Genomic DNA, 19,234 nt, shown 5'->3' on the forward strand with positions numbered 1-19,234 from the left:
GCGAAAATGCACATATATTGTTAATTTAAGATAACATTTAAATCTTTGACGGATTATACCTTTTCGTTCGACTCGAGTTGCGCCTCAACGACATCATCGTTAGCCACGAAATAATTTTGCAAAATAAATACAATAAAATACATTGGAAACCGAATACCAGCGCGAAGCGAGGGTTAAAAAACTAGTTTTTAAGAAAGTCTAAAATCTCTCTCTATGGCCCCGTTTGTTTTTCACTTAATCGACTTAATAGAATAGAATTTAATATGAAAAGATATTAAGAGGCGTTTGTTTTGAACTTATTAAATAATACACGTCTTAATTTAGATTTCAAAAGAAATGTTAATTTCCATTCAAATCCTCAATATTTAATAACTGCTATTTTAACTGCCCATATATAAGGTTAATTTAGTAAATTCAATTATTCAGACGGTTATTCAGTCAAAAAAACAAACAATAATTAATATTCGTCATTTAATTTTTTTCAAACGTCATAATTTTATTCAGACAAAAGACTTGATAAACAAAAAAACGAACGAGGCCTATCTCTCTTTATCTTTACTATCTTTATCTTTACTATTATTATAAAAGCTATATTAAATATTAAATTAATAAAAATCATAGGCGATAAGGATCGGTAACTTTAGGGTATCCATAATCGATTCATGAGATGTTCGATTATTATTCTGAAGCCGACGAAAAACCCATATTTTCTGATTGAGATCACTCAGGTTTAATTTTCTATCAAGGATTCAAGAATTTTCAACGTCGCCGGGCTCTCCGGTTGCCAAAAAGCATTCGTCTTTCGCCTTCATCACGTGCTATTCGTATTAAGGTATATACATAATTTATTATGTTTGATATATGACATATATTAACTTTAGCATATCTGTATATACATGTATAAATTTAAATAAGTCGGTACAGAAGTTTAGGTACCAGATTTGTGTGTACTAAATAATTGCTTGCTTGCTTGCATGTAGATTTCTTCTATTTTGATTTCTATGTTACTTAGATTAGGGTTTTATTCATGAAAAAATATCAATTTGGGCAGCGACGTTGTGTGCCCTAATTTATTTAATTGACTGGTGCTTTTTATTGCTATGGGCTTGTTTATTTTTGAGGCTCTTAATTGAAACCCAACTTTATCACATTAAACCCAATTTTCCCATCTGTCTCTTGCGTCCCAACGGTGACACCTGGAAAGAAAATTAGGAGTCTGGAGGTTCCTAATCGACACCAGGGGCTACTTACCTCGTTGACCAACACGATTATTTAGGTATTTTTATGTTTTTTTACATGTTTGTAACATATAATTTGATCTTAGGTTTTATATTTGGGGGATTAGAGTTTCGTTTCGATTTGAACGATTTGAATGAGTGATCTGCTTATGCTGATGAACACCGCCTCTCACTTGTAGGATTGTTTTTGCCGAGGATTTTGGAAGTTGTTAAGTGATGTCAATATGTAAAAGATGGTCATGGAGTTGATTATTATTGCAAGCTTCATCATTATATATAGATAGATAGATAGATATACAGATATATAGATATCTAGTCATAAGAATGAAGATAGCTAGGTCTTTAGTCATATTGTTTAATTTGGTGTCTAAAATTTTAAAATAAATATAACTCATCTATATTTAAATCTCCGGTTCAAGCCTCTAGTTCACCATAATTGGGTTCAAGTGAGATGACGGGTTGTTAGCCATTGTTTCGATAGAGTAGTTATATTCTTAAAGATTTTTACGCTCTACATGAAACAACTACATGTTTTATGGTTCAAATTTCTGCAATGTATGAGCCTCTCAAAATTTTCCTTTTGTACTGTATTGTGTTCTGCATTTTGATGTAGTTTTATGTAAGACTGGCAATCCGAACCCAAATTTTTTAAAAATAGATTCATTGGGTCCTTTCTATTCTACTTTTGGGCCCAAATATCTTTAAAAATCCCAGTAATCCAAATAATAGGTAAAAAAAAATATCTTCAAAATGCCCAATAATCCAAAGAAGTAGAGAGTACACTCAAAAACTCAAAATTGAACTCCTGATCAGAACTAGAAATTGAAGGCGATGGTGAAAGATATGTACTAAGCTTATCTGATTTTTACATAAAGTGTACTCTGATCTGATTCGCTATACGCTATAGGTCGAGGTGTTTAACAAAGGAACTTTCATTAAATTACATTCAAAACTTTTTATTTTCTCATCAGGTGCGATTCTAACTTGAAACTAACTTAGGGTTTTGTCACCAATTCGTTTTGCCTCAATTATTTTTGAAATTAGGGTTCTATACAAACATGCATTTCTGTTCAATGAAAGCATACTGGTAAGAGGCTGAGTGTTATTGGGATACGATGAGACTCATACTCGAGTACACGACACATTGATGTGTGAGAGACAGACACATGATAATACCAGAGGTTTTGTAAGGCTGGAGATAAACAATGGGTAAGTAAGAAAATCTGACATAATGGTGTCGAATATATTAGTGGGAACCGGTAACAGAGTTTCGCCTTAAGTTCCTAGTCTAGTAAAGTTATCGAGAGTCTGTGCCCCAATTTAATATTTCAGCTTATCATCTTAGTATACTTTATAGATGCTTAATTTTTGTATAGCCAGATATTGTCGTGAACAGCATAGTATAAAGCATATAATTTAGGATCTTTCAATTATGTTTTTGGGCCTTTGAGACCATAAAAATTATTTGTACTGATTGAATTCTTAATTGTGACATAAAACTATGGTCTTGAAGGAGTAGGAGATGTTGGAGGCTTAAGATTAGGGTACTGCAACAAATGTGAAAATTAAATCATATAAGTTAGGACTCATCTCATACGCACTTTTAATAAGATGATGTAGTGCTACCTCTGGTTCTTGTTACATTAGTTTTACAATGGTGGTTTGCAGGTCCTTTTGGAACATGTTATATCATTTTGGCTTTTGAAACATGTTAAATGATATTGTATGTTTGGCTTTTAAACATGTATTTTATTATTGATCTACTAACTACGTAGGTTATTTATGCTCATTGTAAGATGTATATCTCATTAAAAAAAATTAGGGAAAAGATTGGGTCTCAACCCAAACCTGACCAGACCTGATTGGATTTGACCTGTTTGGACCTGTTTGAAAAATCTGACCCGTTTGGGTTCGACCTAAACCCAACCTGACCCGATTGCCAAGTATAGTGATATATTTTATTCAAAGACTCGAAGTAAGTTGGATGAACTTGGGTGGCCTGAAAATGACCCGTTGTATGACATTGCTCTTGCAATTTTTGTGTGACCCGAATAGTCACTATAGGTAAGGTTGGATGGAACTAAAACCGGAGAGATGTGCTAATTGGGTCAATATTATTGGACGTAGCAAGGCTTTCTTGAAATAGACGGTAGTTCCATCTTCGTTTTTTGGTTGTCGATACTTTTGCCAAGATGTAGTAGTTAAAATATTGTAAGTTGTAGATTATATGATGCTAGAATTGTTAAACATGCTTTCTTGTATGTAATAGTCTTTTGATGTATGGGCACTTATATGCATACTTATGTATTTGTTTATTAGATTTGTGAACCTTGTAGGTGAGATGAAACATGGGATGTGATAAGAAAGAAATTTCGCATTGATAAAAGATAACACGCTTGAAATTACAAAATTGTTTGAAAATGTATATTTGCTAATAACTTGGAAAGAATGTTATTCACGACCTTCAAAGAAATACTAACACTTACTGAAATAGCACTTGTTAACAGACAACTATATTTTCAATCAGACCATATATCAAAACAGCACTTACTACACGCACAAAAAAAAGTAAACCAAAACAGCACTTACTACACGCACAAAAAAAAGTAAACGGCCCCTTTGTATCTGATCAATCGAGGATGTAAATTGAGGTATCTCTTTGTTCAACTGTCGTCTGTGTAAAAAGACACTAGCTTTTTTTCTTGATGCTATATTGGATATTGTATATATTTGTGTATCTCCTATAGGTTATTACCATACGCTGTTCTTAAGTTGAACATTTGTTAACAGCTTTTTGGTTTATAGGTTTGTTCATAGCATAGCATAGCATACATAATTATATTATCTCATTATTATTGATGAAAATTCAGATTCTTACTGCTGTTTTTTGTTGTAGGGTTTTACATTTAGAAAGCATGGAGGACGATCAAGAAAGGGAGAGGTTTGGAATGGAGAATGATTATGAAGGTGGTCAGTGGATTGGAGGTGAATTTTATTACGGAAAACGGAAAGAAAAACGTCACCAAACCAAAGACGATGTTCTTTATGGTATATTTGCTGACGTTGATAGTGACAGTGACTCTGAAGGTGGGTACGGTAAGAAAAAACGAAAGAAGGGTTTGGTTACAAAACAAGATCTTACCAAGCCACTTAATTTTGTTTCTAGTGGTGTTGTGATGCCAAATCAAGAAATTGATCAAAACTCCAAACAAGAGAACGAAAAAGATGATCAAGATGATGCTGATCAGCCCGGTTTAGGTCTTGGGGCGTCTGGATCCGGGCTCGGTTTTCAGTCAATGGACGTCGATGGGTCAACAGAAGTCAACGAAACCAAAGTTGACTTTCTTCCTACTGCATTTGGTAAGAAGATTAAAGAAGGTGCGCTTCAGAGGCGTGAAAAGGAAATTGAGAAATCCAAATTAAGCAAGAAGTCATCTCAAGTTAGACCGGGGGGGACTAGAGATGCAAAAGATGATGGAAATGTGGGTACTTTTGAAAAGCACACGAAAGGTATCGGGATGAAATTACTTGAAAAAATGGGGTATAAAGGTGGCGGTTTAGGTAAAAACGCACAAGGTATTGTTGCTCCAATCGAAGCCAAATTGCGCCCCAAGAATATGGGAATGGGGTTCAATGACTACAAAGAGGCAGCTAATGTCCCTGCATTACAAGAACCGTTAGACGAGAATAAAGGTCCGAGTCAACCTCCCGGGATTCAGTCAAAAGAGAAGATGTGGTCAAATAGAGTTGTGACAAAAAAGAAGAAAAAAGAATACGTAACTGCCGAGGAGTTGCTGGTCAAGAAACAAGAACAGGGATTAGATGTAGTTCAGAAAGTGTTTGATATGAGGGGCCCGCAAGTTCGGGTTTTGACGAATCTGGAGAATTTGAATGCTGAAGAAAAATCTAGAGAGAATGATATCCCGATGCCTGAGCTTCAACATAACGTGAGATTAATTCTTGATATGGCCGAACTTGATATTCAGAAAATAGATCGGGATTTAAGAAACGAAAGGGAGACGGTTGTTACTTTGCAAAAAGAGAAAGAAAAATTGAAAGCTGATGCTAATCGTCAAAAAAAGCAGCTCGATAGTATGGAAGAGATGGTCAGGGTAATAGACCGATTAGGTAACGAGAGTAAGTTGGGAACGTTGACTCTTGACTCGCTTGCTAAATCGTTTCAAAATTTACAAAGACGGTTTCCCGATGAGTACAAGCTTGGTAGTTTGTCTACCATTGCATGCTCGTTGGCTTTACCTTTGTTCTTTAGAGAATTTCAAGGGTGGGACCCACTAAAAAACCCGGAAAACTACTTGAGTGTTGTATCATTATGGAAAGATCTGTTGCAAGGAGATGATATATTCGATTTACCATACACTCAGCTTTTCATGGAAGTTGTTTTTCCTGCTTTGAGAATATCGACTACTAACACGTGGCAAGCAAAACAGCCCGAGCCGTTGCTTAAGTTTCTTGAGTCTTGGGAACAGTTATTACCTGATTCGGCTCTTCAAACCATACTTGACCACATTGTGTTGCCAAAATTGTCAGTTGCGGTTAACTCATGGGACCCACGTCAGGACACGGTCCCGATACATTTCTGGATTCATCCATGGCTGCCACTACTGGGTCAAAAGCTCGAGACTCTTCATTTTACTATACGATCTCGACTTGAGAGTGTTCTTCATGCATGGCATCCAAGTGATGTGTCTGCTTACACGATTTTGTCACCTTGGAAGCCCGTTTTTGACCCGGGAAGCTGGGAACAAACGATGGTTCGGTTTATCATTCCTAAATTGTTGGGAGTCATGCATGAATTTCAAGTAAACCCAGCAGATCAGAAGCTTGACCAGTTTTATTGGGTCATGAGGTGGGCTGATGTCATACCTGTTCATCATATGATTCATATAATGGACGTGTTCTTTAACAAATGGCAAGAAGTTTTGTATCATTGGTTATGCTCGAAACCAAATTTTCAAGAAGTGACGAGTTGGTTTTTGGGTTGGAAAGATCTTATTCCGTGTGAGCTTTTGTCTAACGAACATATACGGCTTAGGCTCAATACGGGTCTAGAAATGATGAACCAGGCAGTTGAAGGGATCGAGGTGGTCCAACCGGGTGTGAGAGAGAACATTAGCTACTTGAAAGCACGTGAACAAAGGCAGTTTGAAGCTCAACGGGCGGCTGCACAGGCTGCAAAACTCCAACAACGGGGTGGGTTTGATATGGGTATGGGTATGGGTATGGATGATGGGTTTGAAATGAGTATGAAGGAAGTAATTGAAGTTCATGCACAACATAACAATCTGTTGTTTAAGCCTAAAGTGGGAAGAACACAAGATGGGCATCAAGTATATGGATTTGGGAATATAAGCATTATCATTGACTCGTTACATCAGAAGGTGTTTGCTCAGATAGAAGATAGATGGTCACCCGTAACGCTTGAGCAGTTGGTGAATCTGGAAAAGAGTTGTGTCATGCGAAGACGCTGAATCCTGCAAATTCGAGGTGATTTAGGGTCGTAGTTTTTTTGCTTTTAATGTTTCGATGTTAAAGACTATGTTGTTATATCAAGAGATTTTTAGGTTATGAACAATCGTTACAGTAAGTTATAATTTTTTTTTTTTTTTTTTTTTTTTTGTATCTGTTTGAAGGCTGACCAAACTACTATTCAAATGGCTTTTTTAATAGCACTTGTTGCTGAATTTTAAAACTGTTAAGAATGGAACTTTAAACAATGGCTCTGTTTGTTACTTGTAACTTGTTTGCTGTGATGTATGAATTTCAAGGGGACATAGAGAACTTAATTGTTAAGAACAGAACTTTAATTTGTTTATTCAATTATATGATATGATGATTGGAGTTGGAACATAAAGATTTTTTTTTTTTCCTGCTAAATTGTTAAACAGAACTTTAACTGTAAAGCTGTTGTTGAAGGCACAAGCAGTGGCTGTTTGAAGCTTGGAAGATAATCTTGGTACGAGTTTGGAAAAGTGTCGAGAGCTTTGCTTGCTATGATGTTTCAATTGATTATTTCTGCTTGTTTGTTGAATCCAGAAAAGGATGCTCGATGGTTCTGAATCTTGAAATTTAGTTATTTGAACCCTGCCTGATCCATGTTCTCCATACATATATGTACATATACATGCATGAGTTGTGTATTCTTATGAGACAAGTCCATCTTCTTGGTGAAATTTAGCAGATGTTATCATCTACATTTGGCAGATTAGAATTTACAAGACTTGTAGGTAGCTCCATAAACATAAAAGCTTTCTTGCTGACTTTTGGTGATATAGTTTTTTAGTAAAATATATACATGGTGCTGGTACTGTGTACATTCACAATGTATAGTTTTTGTGCTTCTGTATATCATTTAATTTTACTAGCCATTTTAGAACCAACTTTGCTATTCAACATACTAGTAAGTTGGGACACATGATTAGTTGATGACAACATCGAAACTGCTTATAAACATATTCAAACGTAATGCATTACTCAAAATGTAATACATACATTATTATTTTCTCATTTCAATAGAAAAAAAAAAAACCCAACATCTGCTTCAATATATAGCCACTAGAACAGCTTCTCCGAGTACATGTCCATCAATCGCCTCCAGTAACTTCTCCTTTGTCACCTATGCACCAAACCAAAGAATTAGCCCCCAACGAAATATATATACGCAACTTGAATTCATCTTCTTTTTAAAATCCCGGGTTAGACCGTTACTTGGTGTAACCTTTACCTATATTCTGGAGAGAACTCAAAGACCCGCTTAAAAACGGGTAAAAAGTAACCTCTCTAGAAAGAAACAAATAAAGAGGCATATAAATTAGGGAATGTGTTGTGTGTTACCTTATGGCCTAAATCGATCTCATTATCCAAGGCGTATAGCTTGAACTCGAATCGGTGTCCAGTGGAAGGCATGGTTGGGCAACGCCAACCAGGTACCTTAAAATCATTATTCCCTTCTTTAATGTTTGCATAATCACCTCCCATTTCCTCTTGTTTCCCTGAAAACCCCTCTGGTAGTCCTTTCAATGTGGGTGGTATATTAATCACCACCCACACAGTCCACGGAACTAATGGACCGTCTGGGTCAGGTGCGTCGATATCCTCCGCGACTAGTGCTAATGTTTTAGTCCCATTTGGAACGTTGTACCATTCCAACGGTGGTGATATGTCCTTTTTCGCACCTTACCATCCATTCCATTCCATATATAATTATAATTAATAATCAATCATGTGAACAACAAAATAAGCTAATGGGGACTTGCATTGCTGTTTGATAATTCAAATTTCAAACCCACTATGATCATGTCCTTGTGATGGTTATAATAAAAATGGCTATGTGGTCAAACTCACAACATAAACCGTCGCTATTTCATATTACACATATTTTATTTTAATCAAATGCATTCTGGAAATGATTAAATTAACTGCATATTTTATTTTAGCAATTTTTTAGCTATTAAATACATTTTAGTTCATTTAGGAATTTTTAATCTATTAATTAATGCAACGAATTTCATTAAAAAGAAAAAATTTCAATTTATGCTTGCTGTTATCATGTTACATATATAGTGTTACCATGTGATAAGATGGGCACACAATCAAAATCCGGTAAACACACGTTTTTACCATTAACAGTAAATCACATTAAGGAAAAAAAAAAAAAAAAAAAACATGACTCGAATTTTCTTATGAAATTTTTTTTATATGTACCTTGACCTTCGCCAGTGTATTTTCGTGGTAGTCGGCCTTCATGATCGATGCCGGAAGATGCTAGTCTAAACTCATCACTTGCATTCGCCATTCTTAATTAATCTTCAAATTCCTTTTTATTTGTTTGTTTTGCAAATTGATATCATCCGTATATGTTTGTTTTGAGAATGGTTCTCTAACCGGTTATATATAGTGTTGTAGATGATTTAAGATATATATTGTGGGTTGTGGACACGTGTGGTTAAGAGTTCTAGCAATCTAGAGAAGCTACTTGCGTTCTACACTTGACACCTACGTGTCACCTACCTAGCTAACTACGAAGAACGACACTATCATGTCTTCAATTCAATCTACTCTCTTATGAAATCTTTCTTCAAAATGAAACTTTGACTTGATATCTCTTAACTTTTATATTTCTATTTACATTAATAACTATGTGCCACTTTTTAAAATGGATAAAGCCGACAAAATGCTATGTGATAAGGCAAAAGAGATATTTGTAACATCAGCACTTAGTAGGTGTCCTTATTACGCATAATAATAAATTAATTAATTATAGGATACTCTGTAGCATATAAAATCAAACCAACTCAGAAAATGCAGTTTTTCTATTGCTGGAGCAAAATTGACAGGTTAAATGTTTGACATATTTGTAAATATATCAAGTACGTTTTGACTCGAGTAAATAAAACATACATGAAGCCACATAAGCATCAAAACTAAAACTGCTCAAAGTTAAATTACTCTCAGTAGTAACAACACGTGTACGTACTGTGTCCCTTCAAGTTCCTTTTTTAGTTCTTCATGGTACTCAACATGATGCTTTATCATCTGCAGGCCTTTGTTTCTTCATCATCTTCATTCTCATCAGCAGCATCAGCATTATCAACAAGATGCATTAAAGCACCAGGAGGTTCATTATGTTAAGGGATGTTCGTAGGAAGTTGATCCTGAAGTTGAGCAAGTCTAAGCTCAGACTCTTCATTATTTGCTCCAATTGCTCGGTCTTTAGCATCAACATACCTTGTCAGAGCATATAAATCTGCACAGTTTTTTGATAAGTTATTAAAAGACTTTTTTCAAAAAGCTATGCACCACATATGATGATCCATTAATAAATACATCATGTTATAGCGTGTCCATGCCTGCTGCTAAATCTTTTAGTCTAGGATCAAGGATAGGTGGGTACTTCAAGTTAATCGAGTGATAGAGTCTCAGATTGACAAAACCAACAACATGATGAAAAACCGTGTGTACTTTTAAATTTTATAAACGCAGCGAAACGTGAAAATAAAGATATTTTATTAACTTTAAGATAAACATTTACACGATTAACCGTTCCCAACAAGATCCAATTACACCACTAATAATTGTCAAGTAAATAATTCACAAAGAGGAGTTTAGATATACCTTTAGCGAGCGATGCAAGAACGGCAGAAACAACTGTCCACGTCTAGATTGAAACATATATTCAAAGTGTATGAATATCTCCATGGTTGATCCACACAACACATCAAACAACACCAGTTGGATGCTAGTCCGTATAACCCAAAAACAATATCATATATTGTTTTATATATTCGATACCGTACTCCTTTTTAGTTCTGACCAACACCCAAAATGACTATACTACATACTCCGTAATTAGTAATCAATTAACAATTGATCGTGTATAATTATTCAACAAGAGTTTTGGTTTTCACGATGCAGAGAAAAAGAGACACACAGATAGTGTAGTTTTGTTCTTTGCAAATTATATATAATTGAGACCTCATCCCCTTTTTCTAATACTATTAATATATTTACTAATATATTTATATCTTTTTTTGTAAGTGGAGAAAATCAACCAAACACACTAGCATTTTTTTTCTAGTCTTTTTCTTTTGACTACTTTTCTAGAGGAAAAATTATTCAATTGTTTTGGTTTACTTTTAGCTTGTAAAGCAACAAAAATTAACAACTCTTTTATCGCTTGTCGACAAAACTTTACAAGCAACAACTCATTAGTTTTAACTTTATATTTATTAAAACTAATAGCCTTTTAGTTGGTCATGTTTAGTGTAGGTCACCAGAACTAGATGGGCATATATATATATATATATATATATATATATATATATATATATATATATATATATATATATATATATATATATATATATAATGATATATATAGTTTATTTTATTTTACTCTAGTTAAAATAAACCCATCAAATATTTTGTAATTCAATGGCACATTGAGAATTATATATTGGTAATATATTTAATTAAATCGTATTTAATTAAATTATACTTTTCGAACTGTAGGTTATAATTATATATCAATAATATATAATAATTGGTGTCTAAATGCTAATGTGTGTGACCCCATAGGCCTGTATATAAGCGGTAGTATAAATTTGTGTTATGACGTGCACACTGAACCAACAAACTCCCACTTGTGCATGACATAACATCTAGAAAACTATACAGACATATTTTGGCGTCTAACAACACGTCAATGCCCCCGAAAATATACAAGTGTTTGTTTCAGCTAAACGAACTATCATTATTATTATTATTATTATTATTATTATTATTATTATTATTATTATTATTATTATTATTATTATTATTATTATTATTATTATTATTATTATTATTATTATTATTATTATTATTATTATTATAAATAGTTTTAATGATTAAGTGTCTATTGTCCCTTTATTGCCGATACCGAGTTGACATGAGACATGAATCCAGTCATTCTCATTTGTCAACCAATTATGTTTCTCGATCTAGAAAATTTGAATGTGATCACCAAGTTAAAATTAATCTACAATCAATATAGCTTGGACACGGCCGTGTAAATATCCATTCATTTTCATCGAGGGGCCCAGTGGTATCATACTCTCACATAGAGGAATAAATCTCATTTTGATTATATGTGTTCGTCATGTACTTCACATCATACCCAATGATGACCTTTATAACTACCTTGTTCAGGATAGCGTTTAACCATATCAAAGTATAATATGTCATACAATCAAAAACCAACATATACATCTCAGATCTAAGGACACAAAGACATAACCATTATGAGATTCACTATTGACGACAATCCATGTAGTGACATCTCATGATTGGGTCATTCCAATATTCATCTTCAATGAATACATATGAATTTTGGCCTCAACTAGTTAACTATTCACCATCAGTGAATAAAACTAAATTTCATAATAATCTTAATTCATGTTACTCCCATAACATGACCGATTATGGAGATTTAGAATAATAAATAATTATTCATGGATTAAACATGCTAATATAGAACACAGTAATATAAATGAAAACGACCATACCGAGTATCTCAATTCATTTAGATAAAACTGTTTAATGTTCCAGAGATATCCAAATACAAAATTACAAATGAAAAGGAATAGTAGCTTAACGAAGTCCAATATTGCTAGCATGATCATCATGTTGGCTGTGCATCAAGGGCTTCGTGAACGGGTCAGCCACGATATCATCTGTATGAACCTTAAGAATACTAATTTCATTCCCCACAACGACTTCACGAATGTAGTCAAACTTTCAAAGAATGTGTTGGATACTTTTATGTACATGTGATTATTTCGGAAGTGTTATAACAACCAAACTATCACAGTACATCTTTATAGAAAATTTATTGTTGTGTACTACTCTGAGTTCAACAACAAACTTCCTTATCCAGATAACTTTCTGAGCAACATCTCAGGTAACAATGTATTCTGCTTTTGTTGTAGAATGTGCAACAATGCTCTACTTTGAGCTCTTAAAATTAACTGTCTCGTCCATCATGATAAAGACACAACCTGACTGGGATCGAGAATCATCTCGATGAGTTTGGAAACTAGCATGAGTACAAAACTTAATACTTAACTCTTTTTCCAAACCACCTCAAACCAAACACATATCTTTAGTACTTTGCAAATACTTAAGAATGTTCTTAACAGCAATCCAAGGTTCTTCACTTGGATTTTATTGAGAACAACTCATCAAACTCAAAAATAACGAGACATCATTTTAGTACATAACAAGGAACACATAATGGATCCTATAGGCGAAGCATATGGGATACATTTCGTTCGTCTTATCTCATCATGTGTGATAAGACTTTGAGACTTGCTCAAGGATATGACCTTTTGCACAACAATACTCCAAGGTTGGAGTAATGCATGCTAAATCTCTACAAAATAAGATATGTACATTAATTCAAACCAATAAGCCATTTGAATCTATTTCTATAGATCATGATTCCAAGTATATAAGTAGCTTCTCCAAGAAAAATGTTTTCAAGCCAAGACTTGACATCTTGCAAGTTAAAATGTTATTTTCAATAAGCAGTATGTCATCAATATACAAGAACAAGAATACTACTTTGCTTCCACTAGCTCTAATGTAAACAGGGCTCATCTTGATTTTGAGAAAAACTAAACTCTTTGATATTCTCATCAAACTTAAGATTCTAGCTCCTGAATGCTTGTTTTAATCCATAAATGGATTTTAGAAGCTTGCATACTTTTAATAGGATGCTTAGGATATATAGATCCTTTCGGCTGAACCATATATACGTCATCGCTTAGGTCGCCATTTAGAAAAGCGATTATGATATCCATTTACCATACTTCATAATTATGAAAAGTAGTTATGGCAATAAGTATCCTAATGTATAAAGCTCGCGATCAGTGGAAAAGTTTCATCATAACCTTTTGCTATAAATCGAGCTTTAAAAGTGTTTACATTACCGTCCATGCTAGTCTTCTCTTTGAAGACTCATTTACACCTCATTGTCTTACAATTAGGTGGAAGATCAATCAAGTCACATACTTGATTATCTTTCATAGACTGCATATTTGCATTCATAGTATCTCGCCATTTTTAAGATTCGTGATCTTATATGGCCTCACGGTAGCTAGAGGGTTCATAATCCTCTAGGTGAGGTTCATCTGGATTAATCAGTTAATCAAACCTCTTATGCCGATGAGGAGTTCTAACAGACCTATGAAGTTCAGGTGCAACACATTCTGACTCACCAATAGTGTGTTCAGCTTCAACATGCGGTTGGCGAGTGCCTTTTGAAGGTATTTCACTTTGTGATTCTTAAATTTCTTCAAGATCTACTTTACTCCCACTAAATTCTTATAAGAGAAGATCTCCTTTTTAAGAATTCAGTACACAGAGCAGAAAACACTCTGTTTTCTGCTTCGTAGTAGAAGTAGTAACCCATTGTTTCCTTTGGGTATCCCATAAAGTGAAATTTAATACTTCAGGGTTTTAATTTGTTTGAAGTGTCATGCTTCACATACACTTCACAACCCCATAATTTCAAATAAGACAACTTGGAAATCTTCCAATGCCATACTTCATATGGTGTCGTTTCTACCTTCTTGGTTGGAACCATATTGAATATGCCTGCAGCAGACTCTAATGCATAACCTCAAAAAGACGGTGGTAGAGTAGTCAGACTCATCATAAATCAAACCATATCAAGTAAAGTTTGATTCCTCCATTCATACTCACCATTGAGTAGTGGTGTGTGAGGTGGAGTGAATTGTAAGACAATCCCACAATTCTACAGGTGGTCCAAAACTCTTGACTCATATACTCACTTCCTCCATCAGAGTGAAGTGATTTAATGGTCTCTCTAAGCTGATTCTTTACTTCATTTTGAAAGACTTCAAACCTTTCAAAAACTCCATGTTTATGTTTCAGCAAGTAAACATAACCATATCTACTATAACCATCAGTTATTGTAATGGCGTAAGATTCACCATTTCTAGACATTGTTCTAAAAGGGCCACATACATCAGTATGCATTAGTCCTGAAAGATCTATAGCTCTTTAACCTAAATCGGAGAAATGAGCCATTGTCATACTTTCACATAAACATTACTCACATACATCAAATGACTCAAAGAAATTTGATTCCAAAAGTCCATAAGAATGGAGTTTTGAAATGTGTTGTTTATATGACCAAGACGACAATGTCATAGATAGGTCTTATTCAAGCGTTGCTTGAATCGCTTGGCGGTACAGGTATACATAGAATTCTCATTTGAAATCACACTATGCATATCAATTTCAAAAATACCATCACTTGGATAAGCATTAAGATAAAAAATATTATCCTTAGAAATTGAAATATCAAAGTGCATAAATGCAAGTTCAAAACCAACATCTTTCAAACTATATTCCTTATAATACTAGGAGCATTATAACATTTGTTCCAATAAAACAATAAGATCACTTGTAAGAGTAAGCTCATAGTGACCTATGGCTTCAACCGAAGCTTGATTCCCATTGCCCACTCGCAAATCTAGTGTGCTTTTCTTCAGTGTATTACTTCTTCTCATTCCTTTCATATTGGTACAGGTGTGAAGGCCACAACCGGTTAACAAAGATCCAGGAATCACTAGAAAAAGTATATAACTGTATATGAAATATACATGAGTTTGCTAGTCTTACCAGCATTGCCTTTTCTCAGCTCAGATTGGTAGATAGGACAACTTCCTTCTTCAATTGCCAACCTTTCTACGATGGAAACATTCGGCATCTTTTGTTGGGATTTCCTTCTTGGAAGGTGGAATAATTTTCCTGAAAAATGAATTTTCATTTCCTTCCTACATAATGTTCGGCTTATTCTTTTTCACCCTTTCATCCTACTTCTCCTACTCAACGAATAGCTTCCGATAAGCATTTTGCTGAGTAGCATGAGCTGCGCAAACCGGAGGATCGGATAAGGTTCTAATTTTGTTCAACTTCCATTTATGCTTGAGAAACAGTTCTCAGGTTGCATTGCCAGTCTAGGAAGTTTGAACATTGAGTTTATCTTTCTCCAACAAAGAAGGATGTGTGTTTTGGTTTACGTTTTGATTATTTGACATCTACAACAGATATAAGATTCAATTTAGTATTTTCGATATTGAGCTTTAATAAATTAACTACCCAAGTTTTTATAATATTTTTAAAAACAATTAATTTACGAAAGCCTAAGATCCACATAGAGGTTTCATAGCCACATCTGTTGATCAGCTAGCAGTTATGGAGTCTATTGGTAGGTAGCGGGTACCAATTGCATTACAAGTGCAATTCTTAGATCTTTATGGGACCTTGAGATATGTGTAGTCCAACAAACAATTATTATCTATTGGCATGTTTGTCCCATCCTTGCCTCGAACTCAGGTCTCACCGTGAATACGATTAAGTCGTCCAATTTGGAAACAGTGGAAATACACGCTAGTCTCACTAGATCGAAAAATCCACCTCGTGGCTATAATTCAGTCTAGTCTCACTAGATCAGAAAAATAACGAGGAGTGTTTGCAAGCTCATTGGATGGCATGACTTAAATTTGACGGGTATTTTAGAAAAAGTTCGTGTCAACGAATAATGCATGCACACAAGATTCGCTACACTATTAGTTAAAAAACATTTTAACAAATTGTATATGTCGATATGTTTGTGAGTATAATTTGTTATTTAATTTATAGGATAAAAATAACAAATACACAAACGTGTATCGTTTTAAAACAATTTTAAAAGATGTCACCCATATATATTATGTGAGTTTTAAAATCATCAGTTTTAAACTCGTAAGCGTTTAACTTATAAAATCAGCAATTTTAATATTTAAACTCATTACTTGTTTTATTTAACATTTTCATGAAAAACATTTAGCATATATACTATAATCAACAATTATATATATAAATGTGAAAAATAAAACACAATCATGCATCACACACACATAGCCTAACCCAAAAAATCCTATGCTTGATCCCATGAGCCGACATGGGATCAAGAGGTCAAATTAAGGGTAATATCATAGCTCCCACTTGATTCAATAACCAAGTGAAAAACTTGACAAACGTCATCGTTGTTAACTTGACATGTTCGCCATCTTCTAAGTCAAACTTCAGGTTGCATCTATATCTTCAATCTTCATCTTATTACATTTATTTAAAATTGAAAAATACAACTAGTCTAATACTTTTACAATTTAGAATAAACATAAATAAATACTATGAAATTGAAAAATAAATAAAATACAACTTTGGCTTCAAAATGGACTTTCTAATAAAATAAATAATCAACATGACATAATATTGCCGTAATCAACAATCACAACAATCATACATAGGTCGGGGCATTATGGGCTATGTGTGCAACATAATTTTAATAACTACATTATTAAAACCTACATATGGCTTGTCCATGGTTACAATGCATGTGTACAACCATGGAATACAGCAATCAACAATTATAATAAATATTCAAGCCATAATAATTAAATCTACAATTTAAATTAGTGATATTCTTTCAATCATATTTGTGCGTCATTAGGTTAAGTCTAAATCAACCGTGTTGACTTTAAAAACCAAAAAGGTTTCGACTTTCACCAATACACCACAAAGCTAAATCTAAAGAATAGTCACACGACAATTAAAATAGTGTAAAAGCGGCTCTGATACCACTGATGGAAAACCGTGTGTACTTTTAAATTTTATAAACGCAGCGAAACGTGAAAATAAAGATATTTTATTAACTTTAAAATAAACATTTACACGATTAACCGTTCCCAACAAGATCCAATTACACCACTAATAATTGCCAAGTAAATAATTCACAAAGAGGAGTTTAGATATACCTTTAGCGAGCGATGCAAGAACGGCAGAAACAACTGTCCACGTCTAGATTGAAACATATATTCAAAGTGTATGAATATCTCCATGGTTGATCCACACAACACATCAAACAACACCAGTTGGATGCTAGTCCGTATAACCAAAAAACAATATCATATATTGTTTTATATATTCGATACCGTACTCCTTTTTAGTTCTGACCAACACCCAAAATGACTATACTACATACTCCGTAATTAGTAATCAATTAACAATTGACCGTGTATAATTATTCAACAAGAGTTTTGATTTTCACGATGCAGAGAAAAAGAGACACACACATAGTGTAGTTTTGTTCTTTGCAAGTTATATATAATTGAGACCTCATCCCCTTTTTCTAATACTATTAATATATTTACTAATATATTCTTTTTTTTTTGTAAGTGGAGAAAACCAACCAAACACACTAGCATTTTTTTCTAGTCTTTTTCTTTTGACTACTTTTCTAAAGGAAAAATTATTCAATTGTTTTGGTTTACTTTTAGCTTGTAAAGCAATAAAAATTAACAACTCTTTTATTGCTTGTCGACAAAACTTTACAAGCAACAACTCATTAGTTTTAGCTTTATATTTATTAAAACTAATAGCCTTTTAGTTGGTCATGTTTAGTGTAGGTCACCAGAACTAGATGGGCATATATATATATATATATAATGATATATATAGTTTATTTTATTTTACTCTAGTTAAAATAAACCCATCAAATATTTAGTAATTCAATGGCACATTGAGAATTATATATTTGTAATATATTTAATTAAATCGTATTTAATTAAATTATACTTTTCGAACTATAGGTTATAATTATATATCAACAATATATAATAATTGGTGTCTAAATGCTAATGTGTGTGACCTCATAGGCCTGTATATAAGCGGTAGTATAGATTTGTGTTATGACGTGCACATTGAACCAACACAAGAGTCTACAAATCGCATCAATGTAATTGTAAGTGCGAGTTTAGAAAAAAATAACATATGAAAAAGTATGCAGACATGAGCAATACACAAAGTTGATTACAAGGTTATGCAACTCTAATTATTACAAACCTCATAAAATTCCAAAAACGTAAGCATGATCTTATAATCAACATCTTGATAATGAATTTTGGATACCTAAAGCAATACACAAAGTACAAGTTACAAATCGATGATGATAAGCATACACCGGAAACAAAAGTTCTAATAAGCATATCGAGTGTGTATGAAGGCTGGTTTTCGAGTCAATATACGTTCAGCAACATCTTTGTTTTTCTTAGACACTGCTTTCTTTACCTTCTTCTCCTATGAACGAATCTCATGAAACTTGTCAAGAAGTGGTTCATGTTTAAGGAACAAAATATCCTTCATGTGATAATAGGTGTGGTGGTTTTGTTGGGTCTAATTGGTTTGATAAATAAATATGCATGGTTATTTATTTAGATTTAATAGTTAGTCTTAGTAATTTTATGTTATAATTTTAATTGAGTATTTGGTAGTTGGAATCAGTAAGAATATGCTGACCGAATCATGTGCACGTGAAGCTATGAACGTGAGTATATGACCGGTTCTTAGGGGCTGAAAAAGGGTAG

At 33.6% G+C, this 19,234-nt stretch overlaps 2 protein-coding genes across 3 annotated transcripts; one reads left to right on the plus strand and one right to left on the minus strand.

Annotated features, from left to right (window-relative positions):
- The first annotated feature begins 632 nt into the window (after nucleotides 1–632).
- LOC139903023 (septin and tuftelin-interacting protein 1 homolog 1) lies at nucleotides 633–7,618 on the plus strand. Of its 2 annotated transcripts, none has more exons than XM_071885779.1 (3): nucleotides 633–832; nucleotides 4,135–6,743; nucleotides 7,145–7,618. In XM_071885779.1, the coding sequence occupies exon 2, from the start codon at nucleotides 4,154–4,156 to the stop codon at nucleotides 6,725–6,727; it is 2,574 nt and encodes an 857-aa protein (XP_071741880.1). In that variant the 5' UTR covers nucleotides 633–832; nucleotides 4,135–4,153; the 3' UTR covers nucleotides 6,728–6,743; nucleotides 7,145–7,618. The 2 variants fall into 2 exon arrangements, with proteins under 2 accessions (XP_071741880.1, XP_071741881.1); XM_071885780.1 differs by having other exon boundaries at nucleotides 7,173–7,618.
- Nucleotides 7,493–9,364, minus strand: LOC139903024 (uncharacterized). The gene is made up of 3 exons (XM_071885781.1): nucleotides 8,961–9,364; nucleotides 8,091–8,431; nucleotides 7,493–7,872 (listed from the first exon to the last, which is right to left on the minus strand). Exons 1-3 carry the CDS (start codon nucleotides 9,049–9,051, stop codon nucleotides 7,798–7,800), a joined length of 507 nt encoding a protein of 168 aa, XP_071741882.1. The 5' UTR covers nucleotides 9,052–9,364; the 3' UTR covers nucleotides 7,493–7,797.
- Between the last annotated feature and the right edge of the window lie 9,870 nt (nucleotides 9,365–19,234).

Source organism: Rutidosis leptorrhynchoides, chromosome 3, assembly GCF_046630445.1.
Source record: "Rutidosis leptorrhynchoides isolate AG116_Rl617_1_P2 chromosome 3, CSIRO_AGI_Rlap_v1, whole genome shotgun sequence".
Taxonomy (NCBI): domain Eukaryota; kingdom Viridiplantae; phylum Streptophyta; class Magnoliopsida; order Asterales; family Asteraceae; genus Rutidosis; species Rutidosis leptorrhynchoides.